Source organism: Suillus subaureus (genome assembly GCF_016647635.1).
Source record: "Suillus subaureus strain MN1 chromosome Unknown BJ212scaffold_152, whole genome shotgun sequence".
Taxonomy (NCBI): Eukaryota; Fungi; Basidiomycota; class Agaricomycetes; order Boletales; family Suillaceae; genus Suillus; species Suillus subaureus.
The window spans coordinates 13,437-37,168 of record NW_024538708.1 but is presented as its reverse complement, the minus strand read 5'-3'; the positions used below and the strand labels follow the sequence as shown (position 1 = coordinate 37,168).

Below are 23,732 nucleotides of genomic sequence, written 5' to 3'. Positions count from 1 at the left end.
CACCCAACGATATGGAGACCAATTCGTACCCTAGACAAGATTAATATAAGAAAGTACTTCAGGAGTGCTCAAAAGAGACACAAGACTTGCCCAGGCTTGAGAACCCCAATCCCTAGGCAGATCTCTCGCCATGATCGTGGTCACAAGCAGCAAGGTGGGCGTTGGTGAGTCCGGTCACCCCCGCTCCGAGGATGATTAGAGGCACACGAAAATTGGAAGCAGAAGACGTGGCTCCTGTAGTGATGTCGATAATAGAGGGGACAATAACTTTCGCTTCCGAGCTCGGAGTATGAGCGCCCCTTGGGGTATAAATAAATGTATCTGCGATAGACGGACAATCCAAATTTGAACGAACGAACTCGAAATCGTCGGTGTGGAATTTCTGTCAGGGGCCCTGCCTTGCCATGAATGTCAACCAAACATAAAGATAGTCCTCGATAGTAGATTTAACATTGTCGGAGGGGCATAAATAGCGCATGTTTAGGGACTGAATGCCTATCTGACCGGCACTTAGCCCCAAAGTGTCAGCTTTCTTAGCTGCACATTCCTCTCCTCTGAGGATCTATGTGCGACAAAGAGCGCGCCCAAACGCGTAGCTATGATGAATGAGACGGAAGATAAATGATAATCTGGGTGATTACGCACCACCTGCAAAATCGCCCTCCATACATGGCGTTGCAACAAGGCCTGCTGCTTTCAGAGCGACCATGACCTGGCCATATGTCCCGCGGAACAGTGTGTCGCGGCTATGATAATCAGGAACATTTGTCGAGATCCATCTGTTCCTCAAGTGCGGAGGGAGTATCCATGCCTGCCTCGACAACAGCGCTAGTGATCGTTTTTTGCAAACGCACAAGTCGACTTCGGGATGATGCACGTGGATCGCATGGGGGCGTGGCGAATTGTATGTGGAGCCCGTCCACATGGATGCCTTCAGGTTCTTGCTGAGGCACGGGGGGAAGGGGTTTGGGAACGTGCGCAGGTATATAGCACCACGTGTCGATTGGGTTGCTGGATGGATTTTGGGTTGTCGAGTAAGGTTTGCGTGTGCTTGGATGAGCATTCTGGTGTTTCCGCTTGAAGAATGAAGACGCTGAGCGCATACCAGGCGCGGAACGAGATAAGGATACCAGGCGCGAAATGGATGAACGAGTCTTTAGTGGGGATTCTAGCATACATTGCGAGATATGACAAAAAGAAGAAGTTGAGCTTGTAGCAGATGGGCATGAGTAGGTCAGAGATTGCTCCGAGACAGAAGGAGATTTCTCCGGTGCAGGAAAGCTCGCGAGTGTATCTTCTGAAGGAGACACCGTTCTACGAGGCGTGAACGATATGTTGTTGAACTCCACCACATACGGGATGCCAAATGGAGTCCAACGAATTTGCTGGGGCATCTCGAAATGCCTTACTGAGCTATTCAAGGAAGTATAAGATAGATGAGAACTCGAAGTGGTGAACGGATATCTCGTCGCTAATCCAGTGTAGTCGACAGCGATAAACTCGGAGGACAGACTGTGAGGCGCAATGATCAATAGAATTGACCTGCTGACCAGGAGCAAGGGAGACACATGTCTGGGTAATGTAATGCGAGCCTGACTCGGATGTCAAACACGTTGCAGCAGCATTACATCGATGAGAAATTATAGGGTCTGCGACTCGTAAATGCTGGTCGGTATCACGAACTAGTCTCGAGATCAAGTCCCAATGCCAAGTTTACGACATATCACAATTTCGGGTGTCCATGATATGCGATTTCCTGTGGGACAAGTAATTTTTGGACACGGCGTCTCAGAGTCAGTGAACGAGCGTCAATTGAAAGACTAGGAAGGTTATGAACCGAATGTGGAAACGTTTGCAGCAGGTACTTCATAGTCTAACGCGAGGAATAAGTGAGGATATCACTTGATTGGATCACCTTCGAGGTCAACCAGCGGTAGATTCAATTCAAGTACTTACTGATGGGGCCCTACCTCCCTGGAAAGAACATAGACAAATTCCCTCTTTGTTGTCACGCAGACAGTATCGTGAGACATTTGTGACTGTCACTTGAATATCGAATATTCAAATTAGATCTTAGATGTTGAACAATGCTTTTTAGAAACATCTTCGGAGACAAAATGTGACCTTTGGAGCGCGGACTCGCATGACAAATATGCTCGATGGCAGGTGTGTCATCCATATATTTGATTTTGAGCGCTGCTAGGTGAGTGTTAGTCATATAAGGTGCTGTCAGTCCGGATGCCGCCGGGCAGAGCATTTCACGTTCTTCAAGATGTTGCACATCCCTTGCAACGTTCTTGCACTCATGTGTCCGTATTTTGTGAGGCCCAAGTAGTACTATTCTGTCATAGTACTCTAGCTCCTGAGGGGAAGCCACTGAAAATGTCCGATTGTGATGCGGACTAGGCGCCGTCGTCGCCGATGACTTGCTCACTACTCAATTTTTCCACCTTACGGTGCAGGCCTGGGTGCTTTGTAAGGAGGAAGTTAGTCGTCGATGAAATTACAACGAGAGTGCGCCGCGGGTCAGACGAGGCATATCCGGGACCTTGGATGCAACTGTTGCATGATTGGTTAATCTGATAGATAGAAGATAATATTAAAATTATTTGATGGCACAATTTTGAATTTGAGCCAGAACCTCTACATATAGCTCACGCTAGTACATGTGGAACCTGACCCAGTGGCAAATCCAGTCGAACAAAGAACTTCATTTCCGATTGCGATACGGCCAGTGGCGAATCTCTAATAATCACATGACATCAGTCAGACCCATGACGTCGTTGCCCAACTTTCCTCTTTGGGAAAAGCACTCCAAAATTCAAGCTGTATCGTCGAATAAAACCATGCGCCGCTGAGTAGCGACACATCTTGGCGCTACCGTCGTTCAAAAAGATAACAGTTAGTCGTCACCAGGGAACGTCGTATAAGGTTGGCCTATCGTTCTTTGTTCACTCACAACCCATTTCTGCCATCTTCAAAATGAACGCTGATTACTTCCCTCCTACACCTGTTCATTCAGTCGATTATACATCTATGGCTGAGACAGCACCAGCAAACCAATGGAACCCATAGTACTGCTAACACCGATGGTCCGATTGCCAAAGCAAATGGCTCTCTCGCTACTTACAGTACACCCTCTCGTGTCACCCTTCATCTCGGACACTTGCCAAGCAAGAAAGATATCAAGGCTCCGTGCCACGCACACCCTCACGGGTCGGTATAAACATGAGTTGTCACCCGAGGAGTCCATCTGACGTGCATCGGGGTATCTTCTCCCAGGTTGATCCCAACAACCCTCCGTGGCCAGCGTACCGTGGCTACCACGAGTACTCGTTCGCACATGCAACGATGGGGGTTCGGTTGCCTACCATCCTTGGCAAAGCTATAGACGATGCATCACGAACTCTAAATGAGCAGTCTGCCGAAGACAAGATTGTTGACCTTGTAGAATGTTTGGAGAGAATGGACGCCCTCATGGCCGATCTCAGTGGAAATGCTAAGCTTAGGCCAATCGTTGATGACGGTGAAGGTGACGTGGCTCTATGGAATAAGGAAATTGCAAAGTATTTCCAGGGTATGATGTTCGCCATATGTACCACGCATCTTGCCTGACAATCCGCATTTTAGGCAAGGATTTCATGAATGCGCCTTGGTTGTTCGCCGAAGCCTATAAGTATCGTCGTCTGCATGAGTGCTTCAGTGTAAGCAAGTACTGGCATGACTATGATGTTTTCTACCGTCAAAAGGTATGAATCAGACTAGATTAATCTTTTCAGTCTGACAGCGCTTCCAGTGTGACACTTTTTCAAGATCGACAGACGCTGTCTTTGAGCTGTCTATGCGCTTTGCTGAGCCTTTCAAGCAGTCAGAGAACATGTCAGACAAAGAGAAAGCAGAAAGCGAGAGACTCATGTTTTTGGAGTTGACTCAAGGTGATAATAAGAGTTTCTCATGTTCTTGCTACTGACATGTTATGCAAGTGTGTCTGTGGGGCAACTCGACTGACCTTTCACTCTTGATCAACATGACGGAAGAACAGATCAAATCTCTCCAGTCAACTGGAGGAGACCACCTTGCTGCCACTGAAAAGAATATTCTTGGCAACCATCTAAACCAGCTTTGGGAGACTGTCAAAGTCCTCCGCGAAAAGACTGGTGGACGAATTGACTTCGTGTTGGATAACGCCGGGTTTGAATTGTATTGCGATTTCGTGTACGGTGCGTTCAAGAAACAACTCTTGGTGGAGAGATTGACTAATTGTTACCAGCCGATTTCCTCATACAGACTGGTCTGGCTAAGCAGATTCGGTTCCATGGCAAGCGTTATCCATGGTTCGTATCTGATGTGACGCGGAAAGACTGGGACTGGTTACTGAACACCATGGTATATGGGCACCTGTTCCCAAAAGCCTCCGAGGTTGAGCGAGAGTCGCTACGGAGACTCGGGGCCCGGTGGAAGGTAGGGGTAGTCTGTCGGCGCATGAGGTTTCACTCACACGTTTGATAGCAATACGAGAAAGATGGCAGATGGCAATATGAGCAACATCCTTTCTGGTGCACTGGATATACGTTCTGGGACCTTCACAGCGAGGCACCGGATCTCTTCCTCCATCTGTCTCGCGCAGATCTCGTCTACTTCAAAGGCGACTTGAACCACAGGAAGTTGACGTATGATTGTGCTGCACCGGCCAGCGTTCCATTCGACATTGCCATTGGACCCATGGCTAGCGCTGCTGGAGCTCCAAAGATTTGCAGTCTGCGGACAATAAAAAGCGACGTTGTTGTCGGGCTAGGAGAGACAATGGTGACGCCATAGCGGAGCGGTTAGAGGAGAGAAGGAAGAGCCAGGCTGGAAGATCAGCGGGAAATATGTGCGTACCTTCAGCAGTTATGGTTCTGTGTACTGAGCGTCCACTTCATTTAGGCTGTTGTACTGCTGTCAGAGGGTCGACCGGGGGAGAAAGTGCGGTTTGCTTGAGCGAAGTAAATTTCACTGGTAGGGGTGCTCGTCTCTCCCATGTGCCAGGCACTTCCTTGTCGTTTACTACTATAGCCGTTGAACTCGTGTTTGTTGTAGAGTAGAGCACTATCGGAAGAGTTTGGATAGAGTACTACCAAATATCCGTTCTCTACATATGTATGCATTCCCACTATCTCTCGCTATTTTTGTTACTGTACATTTTTATGAGATACTTATGTTGTCAATTTTACTGCTTCGAAAAGTAGGTCGAGCAATACCATGACATTTCGCCCACAAGATGAAATGCACCGAGCAATGTCGGTATTTAGCTTTGATTGTGTAAAAATAGAAAGTACACGCACAGTAGCTTACACCCACTGCGTACTGCCGCCTGTTATAGGTAGACTAGGCTGCCTCGTATGTCAGGTGTATGCCGGTCAAGGGTCCCGGTCAAGCACATACATCCTGGTTGTACATGGCTCGCTTGTAGCATTTTTCGCTAATGGCGGCCGGTGGAATGATGCAACGGAGACATTCGCTGAATTATCACTTAAAGGTCGTTGACCAATGTAATGCGCAGTCAACGTTCAACCCAAAGTGTCGGCAGATAACATATGCCACGGATTATGGCCACTGTGAAATTTATGCTCGAACCACGTCGCGGCGTGCTTGGGAGAGGATGAGAGAATGTACCTTTGCATGAACTCTTCCAACACCATTCCACACAGGATGTCAAATCCATGAGGTCGTCGGAGACTCGATCGGTAAAACCTATTTGTATTGCGCAAGGAAAGATAAGAAAGGGTCTTCTCCCGACGGATTCTTGTGCTTTGTGCTTTGAGTTGGAAAGTGCATTTAATAGGGACGTTCATAGTTTGGCGCACCTCATGACCTTCCGAAGTTCTGCCATAGTGATATTAGATAATCGTCGGACTTTGAACTGGACCTCGCGGCACGTAGCACGAGGCTGAACAGTAGCTTGTCGAGATATATTGTCTGCTAAAACCTTACCTCAACCTTATTAGTCCTTGACCTTGCAGTACCTTCCTAAACCTTCTGGTAAACCGTATTGGTATGGTTCAGCACATAGGAAAATGTCATATATCATATCATACCTGAAATTTTGTCAACTGATAAACAGTTCGGCACTGCGCGCCGCAAGGTTTAGTCTAAAGTCCGACAACTGTCAGATTACCGTTTTAGTAGGGGGGCGGTGCGCGTGTGCGCCTAACTTTGAACGTCTTTTAAAAAATTGAGCCGGCACTCATGCAACGCCTGCTTCAGTATTCTTAAAGAGCCGTTTGATACTCACGTGGTCCCGCCATTCCTGTCTGAATCAAAATTACGGCATTATACAGAAGAACCAGTACTTGCGGTGCAAAACTCCAGAATTATGCCCCCAGGCTTGCTCGCTATATCGCATGCGGAAAAGGAGATCTTGAAGCAGCATTGGAGCTACGTTAACCATACGCAGCAATCTGTTGATTTCGAGCCAGATTCCCATGAAAGGGAAAAATCAGCTCGTACAGATTAACCAGTGATCGATATCTGATCGGTCGGAACTGTGTGAGAGCTTATCACAAACAGCAAATCACAAACATGATCAATTGATCCCATCATACTTACCATGGCGTTCCTCCGGGTGACCATAATGGCTGCAACTCACTACTTCACAAGCACACGGATGCTAGTATCTTTGAATCATATCTGGCGGCTCCTGTAGGCTATTTCGTGGGCTGCTGAGGTGTTCGAGGGATGTAGCGCGAATACAACCGAAGTATGTGACTATGGCATATGCACCTGCCGGGTCTATTACTAAATGGAAGAGGTCGGGGTCCCGACGTCGACGGGGAAGAAGTACTGCCAGGATACTGCTCAGGCCCGATCACTAGCTATGGGCATGTATCATTCATGCAAAGTTATGCAGCCCTAATCTCCCCATTTTCAAACGGCAGTGATTAGGGCAAGATATCTGTACCATCATGCTCACTATCCGCCACGAAAAGGCGAATTCTTGCAGAGTCAACGTCTGTTCGTTGTTTTCATCTGGATCAAATTTCTTTTTCTTCAGAAACAATGGCTCCGGTCGGTCGCGAGATTGATACCCCAGGATTCAGCTGCGGGGCATATGCCCCAGGGAACTTGATTCTTCATCCTATCTCTCCTTGGCAGCAACACTACACGACTGAAATTGTGTGTCGAGCCCGCGGGTATTCTTGTATTCACATCGGTGTAACATATTTTCAATGTGACATCATCAAGCCCAGGCGCCATTCTTCCCAGCAATGGTTAGCCTCTCACTGGCAGTAGTTGCATAGTGCAGTCTCGAAAGTGATACACCCGGCAATGATGTACTGCGAAGGACCGAAGGTGGATTCGCCTGTTTCACCATGTAGGTAAGCACTCCCTAACTATTGATCTATGAATAAACTGGTGGAACAGCGCATCCTCGTGGATGCAGTTCCTCTTACTCACGGCCAAAAACAGGCTACTCGTCCCGCTATGTTGGTTTTGATCCAAAATATGCGCACAACGAGTCGATTGCTGAGTTATTCCTGTTTTCGGTTTCTTCACGTGAGGGGGCGCGTTCCATACGGTTCATCTGAGGATGAGATTAACCGTGTGCTCAGCTTTCAGCACAGTTTACCAGCACATATATAATGGGCTTCGAAATATGGTATGATCATCGGCTTCCAGTACTGTTCAATCATGTTTCCAGCTGCATCCCTGTTGACGACTCTCCTCCTGGCCTTGTCCATCGCGGCATCGCCTGTTGAAATTCGCAGCTCCCCCATCACCCTCCCCATCGCCAGGAGGCTAAACACCTCTGGTGGTACCATCAACCTCTTGCAGCACGATCAGTCTCGCGCGGCCGCCCTCAAAAATGTCGGGGAAAACACCCTCAGCCGTCGTACTGGTAGTATTACTGTGACAAACGATGCTACAAGCTACATCGCAGCAGTTGGCGTTGGCAGCCCCGCCACAACCTGTGAGTTCAACACTTAGAAAACATGCGGCTGCTAATGTGTTATTGCAGACTACTTGATTGTCGACACCGGTAGCTCGAACACATGGGTTGGTGCCGACACTAAATACGTGAAGACCAGCACCAGTGTTGACACTGGCGAGGCTGTAGCGGTCACCTACGGTTCTGGCTCCTTCTCTGGTATGACACAACGATATCATAAGTTGAAAATACCTACGATTATCTATAGGAACTGAGTACACCGACACCGTCACTCTCGGTGATGGGCTCACCATCACCGCCCAGTCGATTGGTGTTGCTGCTACTTCGGAGGGCTTCACCGGTGTTGACGGTATCCTTGGCATCGGGCCCCTAGACTTGACAGAGGGAACCTTGACAAAAGAACCAGACACGACGATCCCGACTGTCACTGACAACCTGTATAGCCAAGGCATCATTGCTGAGACAGTTGTCGGTGTCTCTTTCGAGCCCACCACTTCGGAGTCAGACGCAAATGGAGAGCTTACCTTCGGTGGAACTGACGCTACCAAGTACACTGGCGACATTGCATACACGTAAGTTGCTGCAGCTCGGAGATCAATCCGGACTGACAGCAATCGTTGATTTCAGTCCTCTCACCACCACCTACCCTGCATCCTACTACTGGGGTATCAACGAGAGCATCACTTACGGCACCACGACCATCTTGGCTGAGACGGCTGGTATCGTTGACACTGGCACCACCCTCATTCTCATTGCTACCAGTGCGTATCTCAAGTACAGCGAGTGATCTCAATCTGACCAGTGTTCAATAGACGCCTACAGCGAGTACCAGTCTGCAACTGGCGCTACTGAGGACAATGCGACTGGTCTTCTCCGCCTTACTACCGCCAAGTATGATGACCTCGAGGACCTGAACTTCAATGTTGGCAGCGTACGCCTTTCTGTCCCAAATCTTAATGCCTCTTGTTCACTATTTTGCACAGAGCACCTACGCTCTCACCCCTAACGGTCAGATCTGGCCTCGTGCCCTTAACACCTACATTGGTGGTAGCTCCGATTACGTCTACCTCATTGTCAACTCCATTGGCACTCCAAGTGGTGAAGGTCTCGACTTCATCAACGGCTACACTTTCCTTGAACGCTTCTACTCCGTGTTCGATACCACCAACTCCCAAGTCGGTTTTGCCACAACCGCATACACGACTGCCACCACCAACTAATGCAATTTTTTTCTTGGGTATTGGGTATTTGTATGTCATAATGTAACATTTATCACAACCTATAGATCAAGTCTTTTGAAAGCATTCCTGGAAACAATTGTGACTGGAGTCGTAGTTGAACGTTCGAATGTCAACTATTGCTGTTCCACGAAGAAACCCCAGCTCTACTTGCCCTAAATCGTGAGACCACTGACTCAGCGTAGACTAATCCAAATCTCTAAGCATCTAGATTGAGACAAGGCTACAATAAGGGACGAATGATACTCTAATAACCAATCTCGCGGACACTGATTGTCCAAGCTCTTTCCTGAGATATGTGTGCTCGCGTCTATGCCGATACCGGCGAACTGTAACCATGAATAGTTTAGTTGCGAACCGTTAATATTTTGATGACACACATATGTAACATCGACCAATAACAAGTTGGAGAGAAGGAGAGCTGCTCGCAGAGAAACTGATGGTCTAGTAAACAGGTACGCGTATATGCGATCGCCGGGTTCTTGCATTCTTTGCGAGTGCGATGGAGAGAACGCAAAAATCGCACGACCTACCGGCCACGGCTGTTGCCAGCTTGTTAAATGCAGTTAAACGTGCTTTCGTTTTGAGCCGTCACCTTAAAATCCAAGACAAGCTTGCCATTGGGTCCCTCTACCAGGGCAAAATTGCCCGCGTGGGCAAGCCAGCAGGCTTCGGTCAATTAAGAATGACCGGACATGGTGAGGGCGTGGCGGAGGGATAACTCGGAGTCATAGCAGTAATGAGCAGCAGGCTGAGAATCACTACAAAATGGATGATCACAGAAAGATGTGGTGCATGAGGCGGTATAGTACAACAAACAGCGACAGTCATCGAGCTACTTGAAGGATACTAGCTGCAAGCATCACTCGTTCTTTTTTGATGGTGTTGTAAATGCGAACCTTCGGCCATTTTTGAATGGGAAAGGCACTGAGCTAGTGTTGCTCTTGGGTTGCTTGGCACATACTACTGGTGATGAAACGCACGGTGAGTCGCAGAACACGTATGACGCACATGGCAGGAAGATCAAGAAGACGTTGCATATGGGCACGGGAAGACGACATACATGGTGCATATCACCCAGTGATGCACCAAGGATAAGCGCGAAACCGAAGTCCCCACAACAAAAGTTGGAGGTAGCGGGCTTTGTCGCGTCAGGTGGCCATATTGCTCATGATACAGGTTTATATAAAGGAGGTTCATAGCGGCTGGTCAAAGCTCTACAGTATAAGGAAAAAAACATATTTACGGGTCGTCCTTTAGGTCGAAGACCCTATATGTCGGAAGCTTAATCTTAAATTACTTAATCATCGACGTCCACTGCAGAGGTAATGGCACAAGTGCAAATAACTTGATACTTCTTCAAGTTCTTGTCTATCACCTGGATCAAACGGATATCGACGATTAATCTGCCATTGGACTTCCAGTTCCCAGGACAAGGCTTCTTGGTGAGGCGCTCCAACATGATGTATGTACAACACTGATAGCAAGAAGTGATTTTGAGACTTCTCGACCCATTAGACGATACCTGTAGGTGGCCATGCATTACACATGACCTGCTAAGTGCTGATTTCCAATGGGAGTCTGAGACTGATGTGCGCCGGTTACGGGATAACATTTGCAGTGTGCACTGGTTTCCTTCGTGGTCGAGGGACCGACTCGGACTCCGTAGTCATGCGAACCTCCAGCAAAATTTTCCCATTTGCATAAATGATCCATTGGATCATGGGTCAACAGCCGGTGTGCTTCAGAAAATTGCCAGCTTATTTGATAGCATCATTATATTCCATGGTTTTGTGCCGAGCTATCAAATGGCATCAGTTGAGCAATTCAGTCATCATCTGGTAGGCCCGAGACAACCAGGGACAACCCAGGCTAGACAACCACTTTCCTCAACGACGCTTGCTCCACCAACCTTGGCACCGACAATCTGCCGTCGAAGGTGTATTCATGATAGGTGAGCATCTCTATGGAAATGAAGTCACGCGAGTAAACGAATCATAAATTCCTGCCGCCTGGGACCAAAAACAAACCTCTTGTCACATTTTATTGAGAAGTCGAATTCTTGCACTCGCGATGACTCGGACCGCGACTGTCTCGTCATCACTTTTTCGAGGAGGAACATCTCACACGTAGTTAAGGTGTCCAACATTCGCGTTCGCCAGCGCATATATAATGGGCCACTGAGTATGATATTGCGTTCCGGTAAGCCATGTTCCCCGCTGCATCCTTGTTGACAATTCTCCTCCTGGCTTTGTCTATCGCGGCATCGCCTGTTGAAATTCGCGACTCCCCCATCACCCTCCCCATTGCCAGGAGGTTAAACGTCTCTGGTGGTACTATTAACCTCTTGGAGTACGATAAAGCTCGCGTAGCAGCCCTTAAGGACGACCGTCATATTGGTAGCATTGCCGTGACAAACGAAGTTACAGGCTACATCGCAGCAGTTGGTGTTGGCAGCCCCGCCACAACCTGTGAGTTCAACACTGGGAAAACATGCGGCTGCTAATGTATTATGGAAGATAACTTGATTGTTGATACTGGTAGCTCGAACACATGGGTTGGTGCCGACACTGCATACGTGAAGACCAGCACCAGCGTCAACACTGGTCAGCCTGTGGATGTCGGCTACGGTTCTGGCTCCTTCTCTGGTATGACACAACGATATCATAAGTTGAAAATACCTACGATTATCTATAGGAACTGAGTACACCGACACCGTCACTCTCGGTAGTGGGCTCACCATCACCAAGCAGTCGATTGGTGATGCTTCTACTACGGAGGGCTTCAGTGGTGTTGACGGTATCCTTGGCATCGGGCCTGTAGGCTTGACAGAGGGTACCTTGACGAATTCGCCGACAGTGACGATCCCGACTGTCACTGACAACCTATATAGCGAAGGCACAATTCCTCAGAAGGTTGTTGGTATCTTTTTCGGGCCCACCACTTCGCAGACAATCACCAATGGAGAGCTCAGCTTTGGTGGAACTGATGCCGCCAAGTACACCGGCGATATTGGATACACGTAAGCTACCTCAGCTCCTAGATCAATCCAGACTGATGGTGATTGTCTCGTCTCAGTTCTATCACCACCACCAACCCGGCATCGACCTATTGGGGTATCAACGAGAGCATCACCTACGGCTCCACAACGATCTTGTCCTCCACTGCTGGTATCGTCGATACTGGCACCACCTTTCTTTACGTTGCCACTGGTGTGTATGTGGAGTGCGGCGATAATCATGGTCTAATCAGCGTTCGATAGATGCCTACAACAAATACAAGTCTGAAACCGGTGCTACTGTGGATGGGGCAACTGGTCTTCTCCTCGTTTCTTCTACCCAGTACAGTGCCCTTAAGAATCTGAACTTCAATATTGGCAGTGTACGCTATTTCTGTCAGCCCTCACACCCCTTGCTCACTCACCACTTTGCACAGAACACCCTCAGTCTCACCCCTAACGCCCAAATCTGGCCTCGTTCTCTCAATACCAAAATTGGTGGTAGTAGCAAAGCTATATATCTCATCGTTGCCGACATTGGCACGCCCAGTGGCTCAGGGTTTGACTTTGTTAACGGCTACACATTCCTTGAGCGCTTCTACTCTGTGTTCGATACCACCAACTCCCGCGTCGGTTTTGCCAAAACCTCGTACACTGATGCCACCACTAACTAACATGGAATTGCCAAAGTACACAAAATATAAATTTTCGGATAAGCAGCATACATATTTGAAGGTTGTACGGACTCTGCTTCAGTAGGCTATGGAGGTCTTATTCCTCGGTCGATTTTGCGTATAATTAAATTATAGCAATAGTATCACATTTGGTTAGCATGTGTTAAATTCCCTCTGTGTAGAGTATAATAACATGCTTCTGGTACTACTATATACCTGATATACATTGCAGAGCATGCTGTGATCTTCTTTGCAGCCCCTAGAACCATCACCCTCCTACAATGTTAACTTATCAGCTTCTCCTGCCAGTGATGGACAAGTGTGCAGATGTGACCCAGTGGTGATGCAACAGGGTACTTGTACAAGCCATCTGTACAGACTGTACAGGCACATGAGGAAGCACCTGGTAAGCCTTATTGCATATAGTGGTTTAATGTGTGCTGAACTTGCTATTATTGGGCTTCATTGCAATAATACTCTGAGAACACCAGTCGCTATGGGGTCCACAATATTTAAGACAGGATTGAATGCATATGTTGTGCAAATGTCAAGGCAATATTGTCATCTTAGGCATGCAGTCTGTGGCCCAGGGCTGAAAGTTTGATGCTGCATTGGCCATGACTGAGTTGCCAAGCAGAGCTTGATGACTCTGAACACCAAATCACTCCCCTGTCACACCTTGTGTCTTGACAGTACATAGGCAACTGCATGGGTATGGGTAACCTGTATGGGTCACAGGTAGGGGTACACCTGGGGTATGGGTGGGGGTTGCCTTTCATGGCACCCATACCTATACCCATACCCGCACACAGGTTAGACCATCAGAACACGATATATTGCTACCTAATCAAGATATGTAATAGTACCTATTTCAAAACCAAACCTTAAAGAAGCCACAACTGTTGAAAAAATCTTTTGGTCCTGTCATCCTAAGCATACCTGTCCCAGCCCACTACCTCACATCCAGCCATGCAACCAAACATATTTACTGCAGCTGCAAAACGAGTCACAAAACTCATGGACAAGGCTAAGGCAGCACTTGAAGAGAGACTTGAAGCTTCTGGGTGTTAAGGTCATACTCAAAGGGTAACTGGATCTGAAGGGCTTCGGCCTCAGCTCGTGCGCTGTGCCCCTTACCTGAGTATTGCCCCTTATTTCAGGAAGGCAAGACTAGCACGTCTGGAAGGTCAGATGAGTAGCATAACGGATCTGGATGACTTCCGGATGAGGGATAAGTATCATAGGGCTAATCCAGATGAGTCCAGACTAGAAACTAATGGTAATGGACTGTCGGGGACAGAGGCGGATACGGATAGACTATAGGAATCAATCCTAAGTCTTGGAGGGTGACAAGAGTAGAGGTACTCAAGTCCGGAGGACAGGAATGAGCAGAACTAAGATGATATTCGAACTGAGGTACTACAGAAAGTTACAGGAGGTTATATACTATAGGTATCTAACGGAATGATCAATCAGCAGAGTCCAAGGCTATGTATGAAGCATGTGGATAGTCTATTGGTAAGTAGAAATGGATCACAAATCATGAAATGGAAATGAAACATAGGTAGTGGATAAGGGAGCAGGACGGATATACAGATAACCAAAATACCGGAGTTAGGGGGTTACCAAAAGGGGACGAGCACTGGTTGTGGATTTGGATGAGTTGTGGACTGGACCGGATGAGTGGACAGGTTGAATGACGAGATGTTGGAGGGAGATAAGATGCAGATAGGATCGGAGATAAGATGGGGATCTGAGAAGAGATAAGGGTTGGATCTGAGATCCAGATATGCGGATATGACACCTTGGCTACCAGTCTATCTTTGGATATATCTGTGGGAGGATTTTGTTTTGCCTTCTTCGAGTTGTTGGAGACCACACTTGCGCCATTTGCATCAATCATGCGCTTCTTTGATGGCCCGGTGTCATATCCGCATATCTGGATCTCAGATCCAACCCTTATCTCTTCTCAGATCCCCATCTTATCTCCGATCCTATCTGCATCTTATCTCCCTCCAACATCTCGTCATTCAACCTGTCCACTCATCCGGTCCAGTCCACAACTCATCCAAATCCACAACCAGTGCTCGTCCCCTTTTGGTAACCCCCTAACTCCGGTATTTTGGTTATCTGTATATCCGTCCTGCTCCCTTATCCACTACCTATGTTTCATTTCCATTTCATGATTTGTGATCCATTTCTACTTACCAATAGACTATCCACATGCTTCATACATAGCCTTGGACTCTGCTGATTGATCATTCCGTTAGATACCTATAGTATATAACCTCCTGTAACTTTCTGTAGTACCTCAGTTCGAATATCATCTTAGTTCTGCTCATTCCTGTCCTCCGGACTTGAGTACCTCTACTCTTGTCACCCTCCAAGACTTAGGATTGATTCCTATAGTCTATCCGTATCCGCCTCTGTCCCCGACAGTCCATTACCATTAGTTTCTAGTCTGGACTCATCTGGATTAGCCCTATGATACTTATCCCTCATCCGGAAGTCATCCAGATCCGTTATGCTACTCATCTGACCTTCCAGACGTGCTAGTCTTGCCTTCCTGAAATAAGGGGCAATACTCAGGTAAGGGGCACAGCGCACGAGCTGAGGCTGAAGCCCTTCAGATCCAGTTACCCTTTGAGTACGACCTTAACACAAGGCCTCTCCACCTCCATCTGATGTGAGAACAGCAGCAGAGCCTCGTAAGATTTGCCGTGTCATTGTTCACACTGAGGAAGAGGAAGAAGCATTGTATGACAATGCCATTGTCATTGATGACATGAGCGAGAAAAGTGGAGATGAGGCTGGTAGCGAGGCTTCAGGTCCAGAAAGTGCTGAGGACAAGTGAAGTATGTTCCTGCTATACAAACATAGCACCACTAATTAGCAACAGCAAGGCTTATGAAAGAATGGGTATCACCTGTTTATGCATTCTTCGACCCAACTCCCCACATCACTGAAGTTGGTGGTTGACGTGCACATGAATTCAAGTGCTGTGCGAAAGGATGCAAGGCGATGATCCAATGATTCCTGGACAAAAAGGATGCACGATCGACGGGGAACATGTGCAAACATGTAAAATCTTGCTGGGGGGAAGATGCACTCAATGCTGCAGACAATGCTAAAGATGCAGATGAAGTGCGAACAAAAATTGTTGGAAGTATCCTAAAAAATGGGTCAATCACAGCATCTTTTGAACAGAAAGGAAAGGGGAAAGTGACTTACTCGCACCATCAGCACACATGCAGAGAAACAAGGTGAGGTCTTGATGTTGTTGTTGATGGCACCTAAGCCTAAATTGTCTTCTTCCAGGGCAGAGATAGTGCGTTGGGTTTCGGAGAGTCTGCGTCCATTTGAGATAGTCAAGGATCGGGGATTTCAGTCATTGATGAAGACCAGAAGGCCAGAGTACTACATACCTTTGCCATCCACAATTTCGTGTGATGTTCAACTCATGTTCGCTCAGACTCAGCAATGAGTTGCTAAAATGTTACAAGTTAGTTCAAATCACACACTTTGAAATATTCAAATGAAAAACCTCACCAGGAATATGATGGCAAGATAAATTTTACAATGGATGCTTGGAGTTCACCAAACCATCAAGCATTCATGGCGTTCTCAGTGCACCTTGAGCACAAGGGCATACCACTAAGCCTACCATTAGATATAATTGAAGTAGCTAAGGTGAGAAACTTACCTTGTTAGAGCCATAGCAGCTAATACTATGTTAGTCCCACACAGGTGAAGAGCTGGCAAATGTGTTTGCAAAGATGCTTGAGGAATTTGGCATTTCAGACAAGGTAAATTTTAAAAGAGATGAGACAACTTACAAATTGATATTGTGCGGCCCAGATTTTGAGTGTAACATGTGATAACACTTCCAATAATAATGTCATGGTTGAGAACCTTGCAGCTGAGGTACCAGCGTTTGGGGGGGCCACAAGCCATACATGGTGTTTTCTCCATATGGTAAACCTCATAGCGAAATCGCTCATTCGTGAGTTTGATGTAACAAAGAAAGAGGCCGACAAAGCCTTGGATGAGCCTGAGAATAGTGATGATAGAGCGGAGCAGCTGGAGGTATTGAGCAAGGGGATTGATGCAGAGGAAGCAGTGATGATAGCTGAATATGGTGTTGGGGATAACAATGGTAGGGATAATGATGACAGTTGGGTTGATGAAGTTGGAGAGCTTGATCCTGATGAACGACTTACGCTGGAAAAGAGTATTCTTCCTGTGAAGTTAGCCCTTGTAAAGGTAAGAACAAAAAGAAACCAACATGCACCTTCAAATCTAATCTCACTTCTAGCTCCGTAAACTGGCCTACAAAGTTATACATTCAACGACTATAGTCCTCCCAGCATGGTGTAAGATTCTTGAAGACTTGCAGGCACCCATTACTCTCATGCCACATGATGTTTCAACCTGCTGGAACTCCACATTTGATATGTTGGAATATGCGATTGAGCATCAGGAGGCTGTTGATACCATGACTCAACGTCAAGATCTTGGTCTGTGGAAGTTTGAGCTGAATGATGAGGAGTGGGCAATTGCTGAACAACTGAGGAGTGTTCTCAAGGTAAGCACCGGAAAGATCTGCACAACACATGGACTAACAATTGTTTGGTCTATGTGTCTATGTAGATTCTAAAGGATGCAACACTATTTTTCTCCTGCTCAACACCTAATCTAGCCACCGTGATTCCAGCCATGGATCTCATTGATGAAAAGCTCACTACATACTCTCACAACAGACAGTATCATCCTTCAATCTGCTCAGCTGTTCAGCTGGCAAAGGTAACACTTAACTGGTACTATCAACTTACAGATCAATCTGAAGTCTATCACATTGCCATGGGTTCGTTCTTTTTTGTCTCTGTTCTGACAGCTCACATTCACACATATATTATAGTACTACACCCGCGTCACAAGCTTGTATATTTCAGGAACGCTCGATGGGAGGACAATTGGATCACAACAGCTGAAAAGCTTGTCTGTGACCAATTTACTCTTTATTCAGCCTTGGATGCTGACCTTCAAGACAATGACTTGGACATGGAGACTTTACCTACAGAGACATTGCATAAGGTATGTCTTTTTTTTAACTGTAACTACTGACTACTGATTCTATTCTAGATGAATAACATATTTGATGACATGCCTGCCCTTGCTCCACCAAAATCAACTGATCTCCATGATGAGCTCGAGTGCTATCTCACCTCTGACATCGAAAATGTGCCTGATGCACTTGCATGGTGGGATGAATGTTGTACCACCTACCCTCGTCTATCATGGATGGCCCTGGACTACCTTACTATTCCTGGTGAGTTTTTTTTAATTGAACTTGCATATACTACAACTAATAATATCAACAGCCACATCAGTCGACATTGAATGACTATTCAGCCGAGGACAGCTCTTACTCTCACATGTGCGCTCACACTTATCTGCACAATCGACGCATGCACTGCTGTGCCTCAGTTTTTGGAGCAAACTCAACCTGGTCAAGACTGATGACATCGTCAGTGTCAGTTCTTTGCCTGACATCAAAGGTGATGAACAGGAGCTCAATGATGGGTGGGATCAAATTATTGTTGAGTAGTTTACTACTACACCATGTCGTAGTTTTTCCCTATAGTATTTGTAACCTGTGGGTACACCCTTGATGGGTTGTACCCCAGGTCCTTCTTTTGCTACCCACTGTGCAACCTGTACCCTTGCTGTGGGTGTGGGTTTTTCTCGGGATGTGGGTGGGGGTTGACCTGCCGACACCTGCAGGTTCACCCATGCAGATCCCTAACAGTACAACATTTGTGTTGCACAACACAGCTTGATTTTTATGTTGGAAAAAATAGAGCAGTGTTAGAAGGTAATAAGGAATCATGTGTAAAATCCTTTATTTTTGTGTGATGGCTTCCCTGTGATGGGAAAGTACACTTGTGAGCAGTGTTTTACTCCTGCAAACACTTCTTGTCTAATAAAAAATACATGCAGTGAACTATGCATTAACCATCCTTACCATCCTTCAGAATCATTGTGGAAAAGAAAGATGAGTATGCTACATGCAACTCTGGGTCAAAGATAGTATGTAACATATATAACGTCACTCAGGCAGTCAACAGCTGTCATTGCTTCAGAAAGTTGCCAGCTTCATCTTATTGATTCCACCATTCTGTTCCATGGCTTTATGTCGAGCTGGCAAATGGTGTTCAACAATTCAATTATCATCAGGCATGGGACAGCCAGGGACAACTCTGGGCACTGATGACCTCATCAGAGAACTTGGGAAATTTTCAGATAATCATATATAACAATATATAGTACACAATCACAAGCATCTGTATAATTCTGTGATCGTGCATCACATAGTTGTGTTTGACCTTATAGAGGAAAGGTGAGTTTCTGATTTTGCAGTACAAGCATACAATTAGCCAAAAAACCCTGCATTACTTAAACTCAGTTGAATGCAGGGTGGAAGGAAAGTGTGAAGGGTCTAGTGATGTTAACTATGATGGCTGTGTCGATAGTAAGATTGACAATTCCAAAGCCATGAGGGATGACTGGTGCTCTCCAGAAGGCCAAAATATGTTCACCATCCAAGCAACAGGAAACCTATGTTTAGCTGGGCATTACATCAAGATCTCACTAAAAGTTGTAAAGAGTGTGCACTGAACTACAGTTCATGATCCAACCAAAACTGAATGGAGTCTTGGCATTTTCTGAAATATGCCCACCAAGTGAGTGGCAGGAAACCTAGGCACAGCTGGGAATAGTGCCAAAGACCTGCTAAGAATTGCAAAGGGTGTGCACCACACTACAGTTCTAGACCTATACTTAAGTGGCCTCACTTCTCACTGTCCTTAGAATCATGTGACATTGAACCCTACTTATGTAATTATTTGCATGTGGATTTGGAAACCTCAGTTATTCCATTGTCCATGTATGCAACAATGCTATCAATGGGTAATACCAGGGATTTAATGATAAGCTGCCAAATGCAAGACACAGCCTGGCTGACATTTCCATATGCTTTGCAATTGCTGTCACCTTGCAGGTATATACTTTCTATCCTGCAAGTGGAACAATGAAAAAGAAATGCACATGTCACTGCTCTTGCACTGTAATTTGTCACTTTGTGCATCTCTACTTTTTTCCTGTGATTGAGATAAAGTATACTTTCTATCTTGCAAGAGGAACAATGAAGAAGAAATGCACATGTCACTGCTCCTGTGCTGTAATTTGTCAGCTCACAAGTGCACACTTTCTACTCTTTGAGTGGAATCATGAATAGGAAATCTTCTCACCCCACTTCTATATACTTTACCCTTTGAGCCAGAAAATGGGTAGGAAATATATATATCACCACCATCAATCTGCATTTTATGACCTTGTACATCTATACTTCCTGTCTGTGACATGAATGATGCATAGAAGGTGCAGTTATCACCACTCGCACACTGGATTTTCCTGATCCAGCTTGTGAAAATTTATTCATGTATATTTCATCATAAAGAAAGTGTATTTGTGAATCTACATTGTAGCAGTATGGTAGCATTGATATGGTTACAATAGCAATCACTACAATCTTGAGGACTCATTGGTTCACACCAAACATGTATCTTTGAATTGTGACATTAGAATGGCAGAGTGGTAATGTATGTAATCTATTGAATGTCCAGAACAATTATAAAGGTGGGGGCTGCACTGGCATGAGAAATAAACTATTCTGAATCAAACATAGTATCATCCAGTTGCACTCTCTGCCTTGCAAGAGCATTTACAGACATCTTGGCCTTTGCTCTGTCAATAAGTTCCACATGGCAGCTAGTTCCAAAGACTTTCCTGATAAATGAAGATTAGTTGAGGACTACTGAGTGCTTAATGGATGCACCTTGTCCACCATGCCAAGAATTGGTCAACTTTTTGCTGCACTGCACAACCAGGGGGCCACTCAAAGAAGTTGACAATGTTTTGCCAGAATGGTATATAGTCAAAGTTGCCATCAACTGAGTGCCATGATGTCACGGATGACAGCACAAATCACAACTTGTTACATACTGTTAGTGCTCAACAAGGAAAATAGAAAACTCACCACTTACTTGACATGAGACATATGTGATAGAGTGGGGCATGACTTTGCACATCTTGATAATTTGTGCCACATGTGTCTTGACTTTCTTGCCCAAATTGACATCCCTCTTAGCACATTGGCTGTTTTTGATTACATTAGCACCATTTCCTTCACCTGCAACATCCTTTGCAGAGGAAGGAGATGTGAATATGGCTTTGAAAGCCTGTTAAAAAGTGAGATCTTGCCAAATTATTCAGGTATGACTAACCTGAAGCAGGAGAACACTTTGGAAGAGGCCCTTCTCCAGATTGTCCTGATTAGCTGAGTATTTTTCATACAGGAAGGCTGGCCAGGACATTTCCATCATGATATAGCCATCTGCATGATCCCTAATTCCTGCTCTGACGCTGACTGGTCCTTTAAGTTAGTGTCATGAAGATCATAAGTGAGATAATTATGTTGGATTACTCCAGTCTAGCTCAGTCAGGCAGAGGAGTCTACCATACCCATCATTACCAAAACCATGATGATGTTTATCCTCAGGGTTAACTGGAGGATTAGGCTTTAATTCACAATTGACCCAATCAGCAATGAGGTTCTTGAGTTTTGAGGTGTCATCCCCTCAAGTAGCATCAGCCCCTTGCATAAGCTAGATAACAGTTTAGCAGAAGGCAAATGGTGTCCCCTTGTCAAAGCACATCTTTTTTAGCATATGTGTATAATCATCATACTCCATATCTGAAGCCTTTGAGTGAAGCCATGGGAGAGTGTGATTAAGGGCAATGTAACCAAATTGCAGGCACTCCTGACTGTAACAATGAACCACATCAGTGAACCATTGAGTCTTTGAGATCTAGGGGTTATCAATCACAAGGTACATGTAAAAAAACTTACTCAAGAGTCACATTGTTGTCCTTATCGTCCAAATTGCACCTCCTATCATTCTCAGATATTAGGTCTTTGATGGTATCAAACAACATAACTATACATCTGATAGCTCTTTCTTTTGACATGTAGTAGTTTGTCTCCCTGATAATCATCACATCTGGTAGTGAGAAACCTGAAATGGATGTATACAATTGTGCACATGCCTTACTTTGACCACATGACCTAATTCCAGCACCTGTAACTTTTCTTCAAGGGTAGCAATTTTTCACCTCTGTTGAGCACTCTTGGATGTTGCTACTGCCAGTGACTGTGATGATTCCAGAGGTTGGGGGACAACCTCCACTAACTGAGACATAGTAGGTTTTGAAATGGAGCCTATGAAAATGAGGGTAGGAGATCATTATCCTGCTCCTGTTTTATGTAGTGTCAGCAAAGGTAGATGATGTATGCCTATAAGGGAAGGCTCTCAAAGCAACATTAGCACTAGTAGATGCAGAAGATGGCACAACCTAAACAGGAATGGTATTATCTGGGGAAAGTGAAATCAAAGTGTAATTGTTGATTTTTGAGCAACCACCAGTTTGGGAATAGTGTAGGCAGCAGAGTCTATTTTGTGACATGAGCATAGATGTCCAAATTTATCAACTATCAAGAAGTTTTATTCAGGCCCATCTATGGCAGTGCCAATAACACACTATGCATGATCAAAATGAAGGTGGAAACCACATAATTAAGGTTGCATGCACACTGCACAACTCATGAGCAGATCCTAAGCTTCCATAGCATTACAACTTGAACAAACCACACAAAGTTAATATAGGTGGGAGTTTACCAGCACTATGGTGTACATACTACTTCAATCCAAAAGAAAATGGAAATGGGAATGAGGAGACCCTTGACTGAAGACCAAAAGGTCTGCCCCATGCAATGTGGAATCTCAAGCAGAAGCTTGATTCTGAAGCCAGATGGTCTGCCCCATGGACAGTGGAATCTGGAGCATCAGAGGCTTGGTTTGGAGGCCAGATAACTCCTCATCGAAACCAAACAAACAAAATTGAAATTGAAATCAAGATCCTCACCTGAAGGCCAGAAAGGCTTTAACTGCACAGTTGAAAGGCTCTCACACAGCCAGATATTAGAGTTATAATGTATAGAAGTTGTCATTGCCATCCTTGACATTGAGTTTGAAATTTGACTATTTTAACAGTGCTGTCATCAAAGTGCACTTTTACTCTGTTAGTGGGACTGTGGGTTCTGTCATGTAAGTGTTATGTAAGCTTTGTGCCTTCACCAATTTTACACTTAACTAAAACTGTTGGAGGCCAGAAAGATAACAGCTGGGAACTTGCCAAATTTTTGAGTGATGATTCTGGCAAGCTAGAATTAGTGTGCCAAGTCTGAGCTTGATCCCCCAGTGCATCATATGTGCATACATGTCAGACACTAGTACTTTTCTATATGATATGCTGTGCTTACCCTACCATGACTACTACAAGAGCTAGCCTTGCTCACAACTCACAAACCTTGAATTTTCAGATCAATGCAAGCTTCTCAATAGCTATGTCTTCCTACACAGACAATTCTCATGCAATAACTGCCCAGCCCCCTTGGGCTGAGGATATGATGCCACATGTCCCACCCCACTGCATGTTTTAATTTTCTGTATCTGGGAGCAGTGAAGACACATCCCTGTTCTGGGAACCAGGCTCAACTGTGACAGACCCTGAATTCGCAATGCACTTACTATCAGATACCATGAGAGCTACTGTTGCAATGGGTGATGGGCACGAAGAATTCAACAGGATGGTGAGTTTCTGCAGTTACTATGTGTTATTTTATTGTACTGATCTAAGTGATCAGAAAGCTGAAGCTGAGGTAATATGAGCTTAGACTTCTCATACCACCACTCATCAGAGTTGGAAGAGAA

At 45.7% G+C, this 23,732-nt stretch overlaps 6 protein-coding genes across 6 annotated transcripts; 4 read left to right on the top strand and 2 right to left on the bottom strand.

The window, feature by feature from the left end:
* Nucleotides 1-510: 510 nt before the first annotated feature.
* On the bottom strand, nucleotides 511-1,394 carry BJ212DRAFT_1305606 (uncharacterized protein; the record flags this gene model as incomplete). The annotated part of the gene is made up of 3 exons (XM_041333768.1): nucleotides 511-596; nucleotides 646-811; nucleotides 855-1,394. The coding sequence occupies 3 exons, from the start codon at nucleotides 1,392-1,394 to the stop codon at nucleotides 511-513; spliced, it is 792 nt and encodes a 263-aa protein (XP_041185693.1).
* A 1,588-nt stretch (nucleotides 1,395-2,982) lies between these two features.
* BJ212DRAFT_1450294 (uncharacterized protein) lies at nucleotides 2,983-4,980 on the top strand (the record flags this gene model as incomplete). The annotated part of the gene is made up of 10 exons (XM_041338806.1): nucleotides 2,983-3,074; nucleotides 3,133-3,220; nucleotides 3,283-3,577; nucleotides 3,631-3,749; nucleotides 3,797-3,935; nucleotides 3,984-4,220; nucleotides 4,271-4,461; nucleotides 4,510-4,806; nucleotides 4,838-4,873; nucleotides 4,927-4,980. The coding sequence occupies 10 exons, from the start codon at nucleotides 2,983-2,985 to the stop codon at nucleotides 4,978-4,980; spliced, it is 1,548 nt and encodes a 515-aa protein (XP_041185692.1).
* Nucleotides 4,981-11,377: 6,397 nt separating this feature from the next.
* On the top strand, nucleotides 11,378-13,083 carry BJ212DRAFT_1581779 (aspartic peptidase domain-containing protein; the record flags this gene model as incomplete). The annotated part of the gene is made up of 6 exons (XM_041342311.1): nucleotides 11,378-11,639; nucleotides 11,688-11,816; nucleotides 11,866-12,190; nucleotides 12,247-12,380; nucleotides 12,431-12,549; nucleotides 12,604-13,083. The coding sequence occupies 6 exons, from the start codon at nucleotides 11,378-11,380 to the stop codon at nucleotides 12,838-12,840; spliced, it is 1,206 nt and encodes a 401-aa protein (XP_041185691.1). The 3' UTR covers nucleotides 12,841-13,083.
* Nucleotides 13,084-16,848: 3,765 nt separating this feature from the next.
* Nucleotides 16,849-17,341, top strand: BJ212DRAFT_1230580 (uncharacterized protein; the record flags this gene model as incomplete). The annotated part of the gene is made up of 2 exons (XM_041329491.1): nucleotides 16,849-17,103; nucleotides 17,156-17,341. Coding segments are annotated over 2 exons (441 nt in total), but the record flags the coding sequence as incomplete, so codon positions are not given.
* Nucleotides 17,342-18,244: 903 nt separating this feature from the next.
* On the top strand, nucleotides 18,245-18,448 carry BJ212DRAFT_1288346 (uncharacterized protein; the record flags this gene model as incomplete). Its single annotated transcript, XM_041332030.1, has 1 exon — nucleotides 18,245-18,448. A coding segment is annotated over one exon (204 nt), but the record flags the coding sequence as incomplete, so codon positions are not given.
* A 2,119-nt stretch (nucleotides 18,449-20,567) lies between these two features.
* On the bottom strand, nucleotides 20,568-22,160 carry BJ212DRAFT_1305601 (uncharacterized protein; the record flags this gene model as incomplete). Its single annotated transcript, XM_041333767.1, has 7 exons — nucleotides 20,568-20,688; nucleotides 20,738-20,852; nucleotides 20,939-21,140; nucleotides 21,186-21,334; nucleotides 21,649-21,770; nucleotides 21,812-21,946; nucleotides 22,075-22,160. The coding sequence occupies 7 exons, from the start codon at nucleotides 22,158-22,160 to the stop codon at nucleotides 20,568-20,570; spliced, it is 930 nt and encodes a 309-aa protein (XP_041185688.1).
* Nucleotides 22,161-23,732: the final 1,572 nt, after the last annotated feature.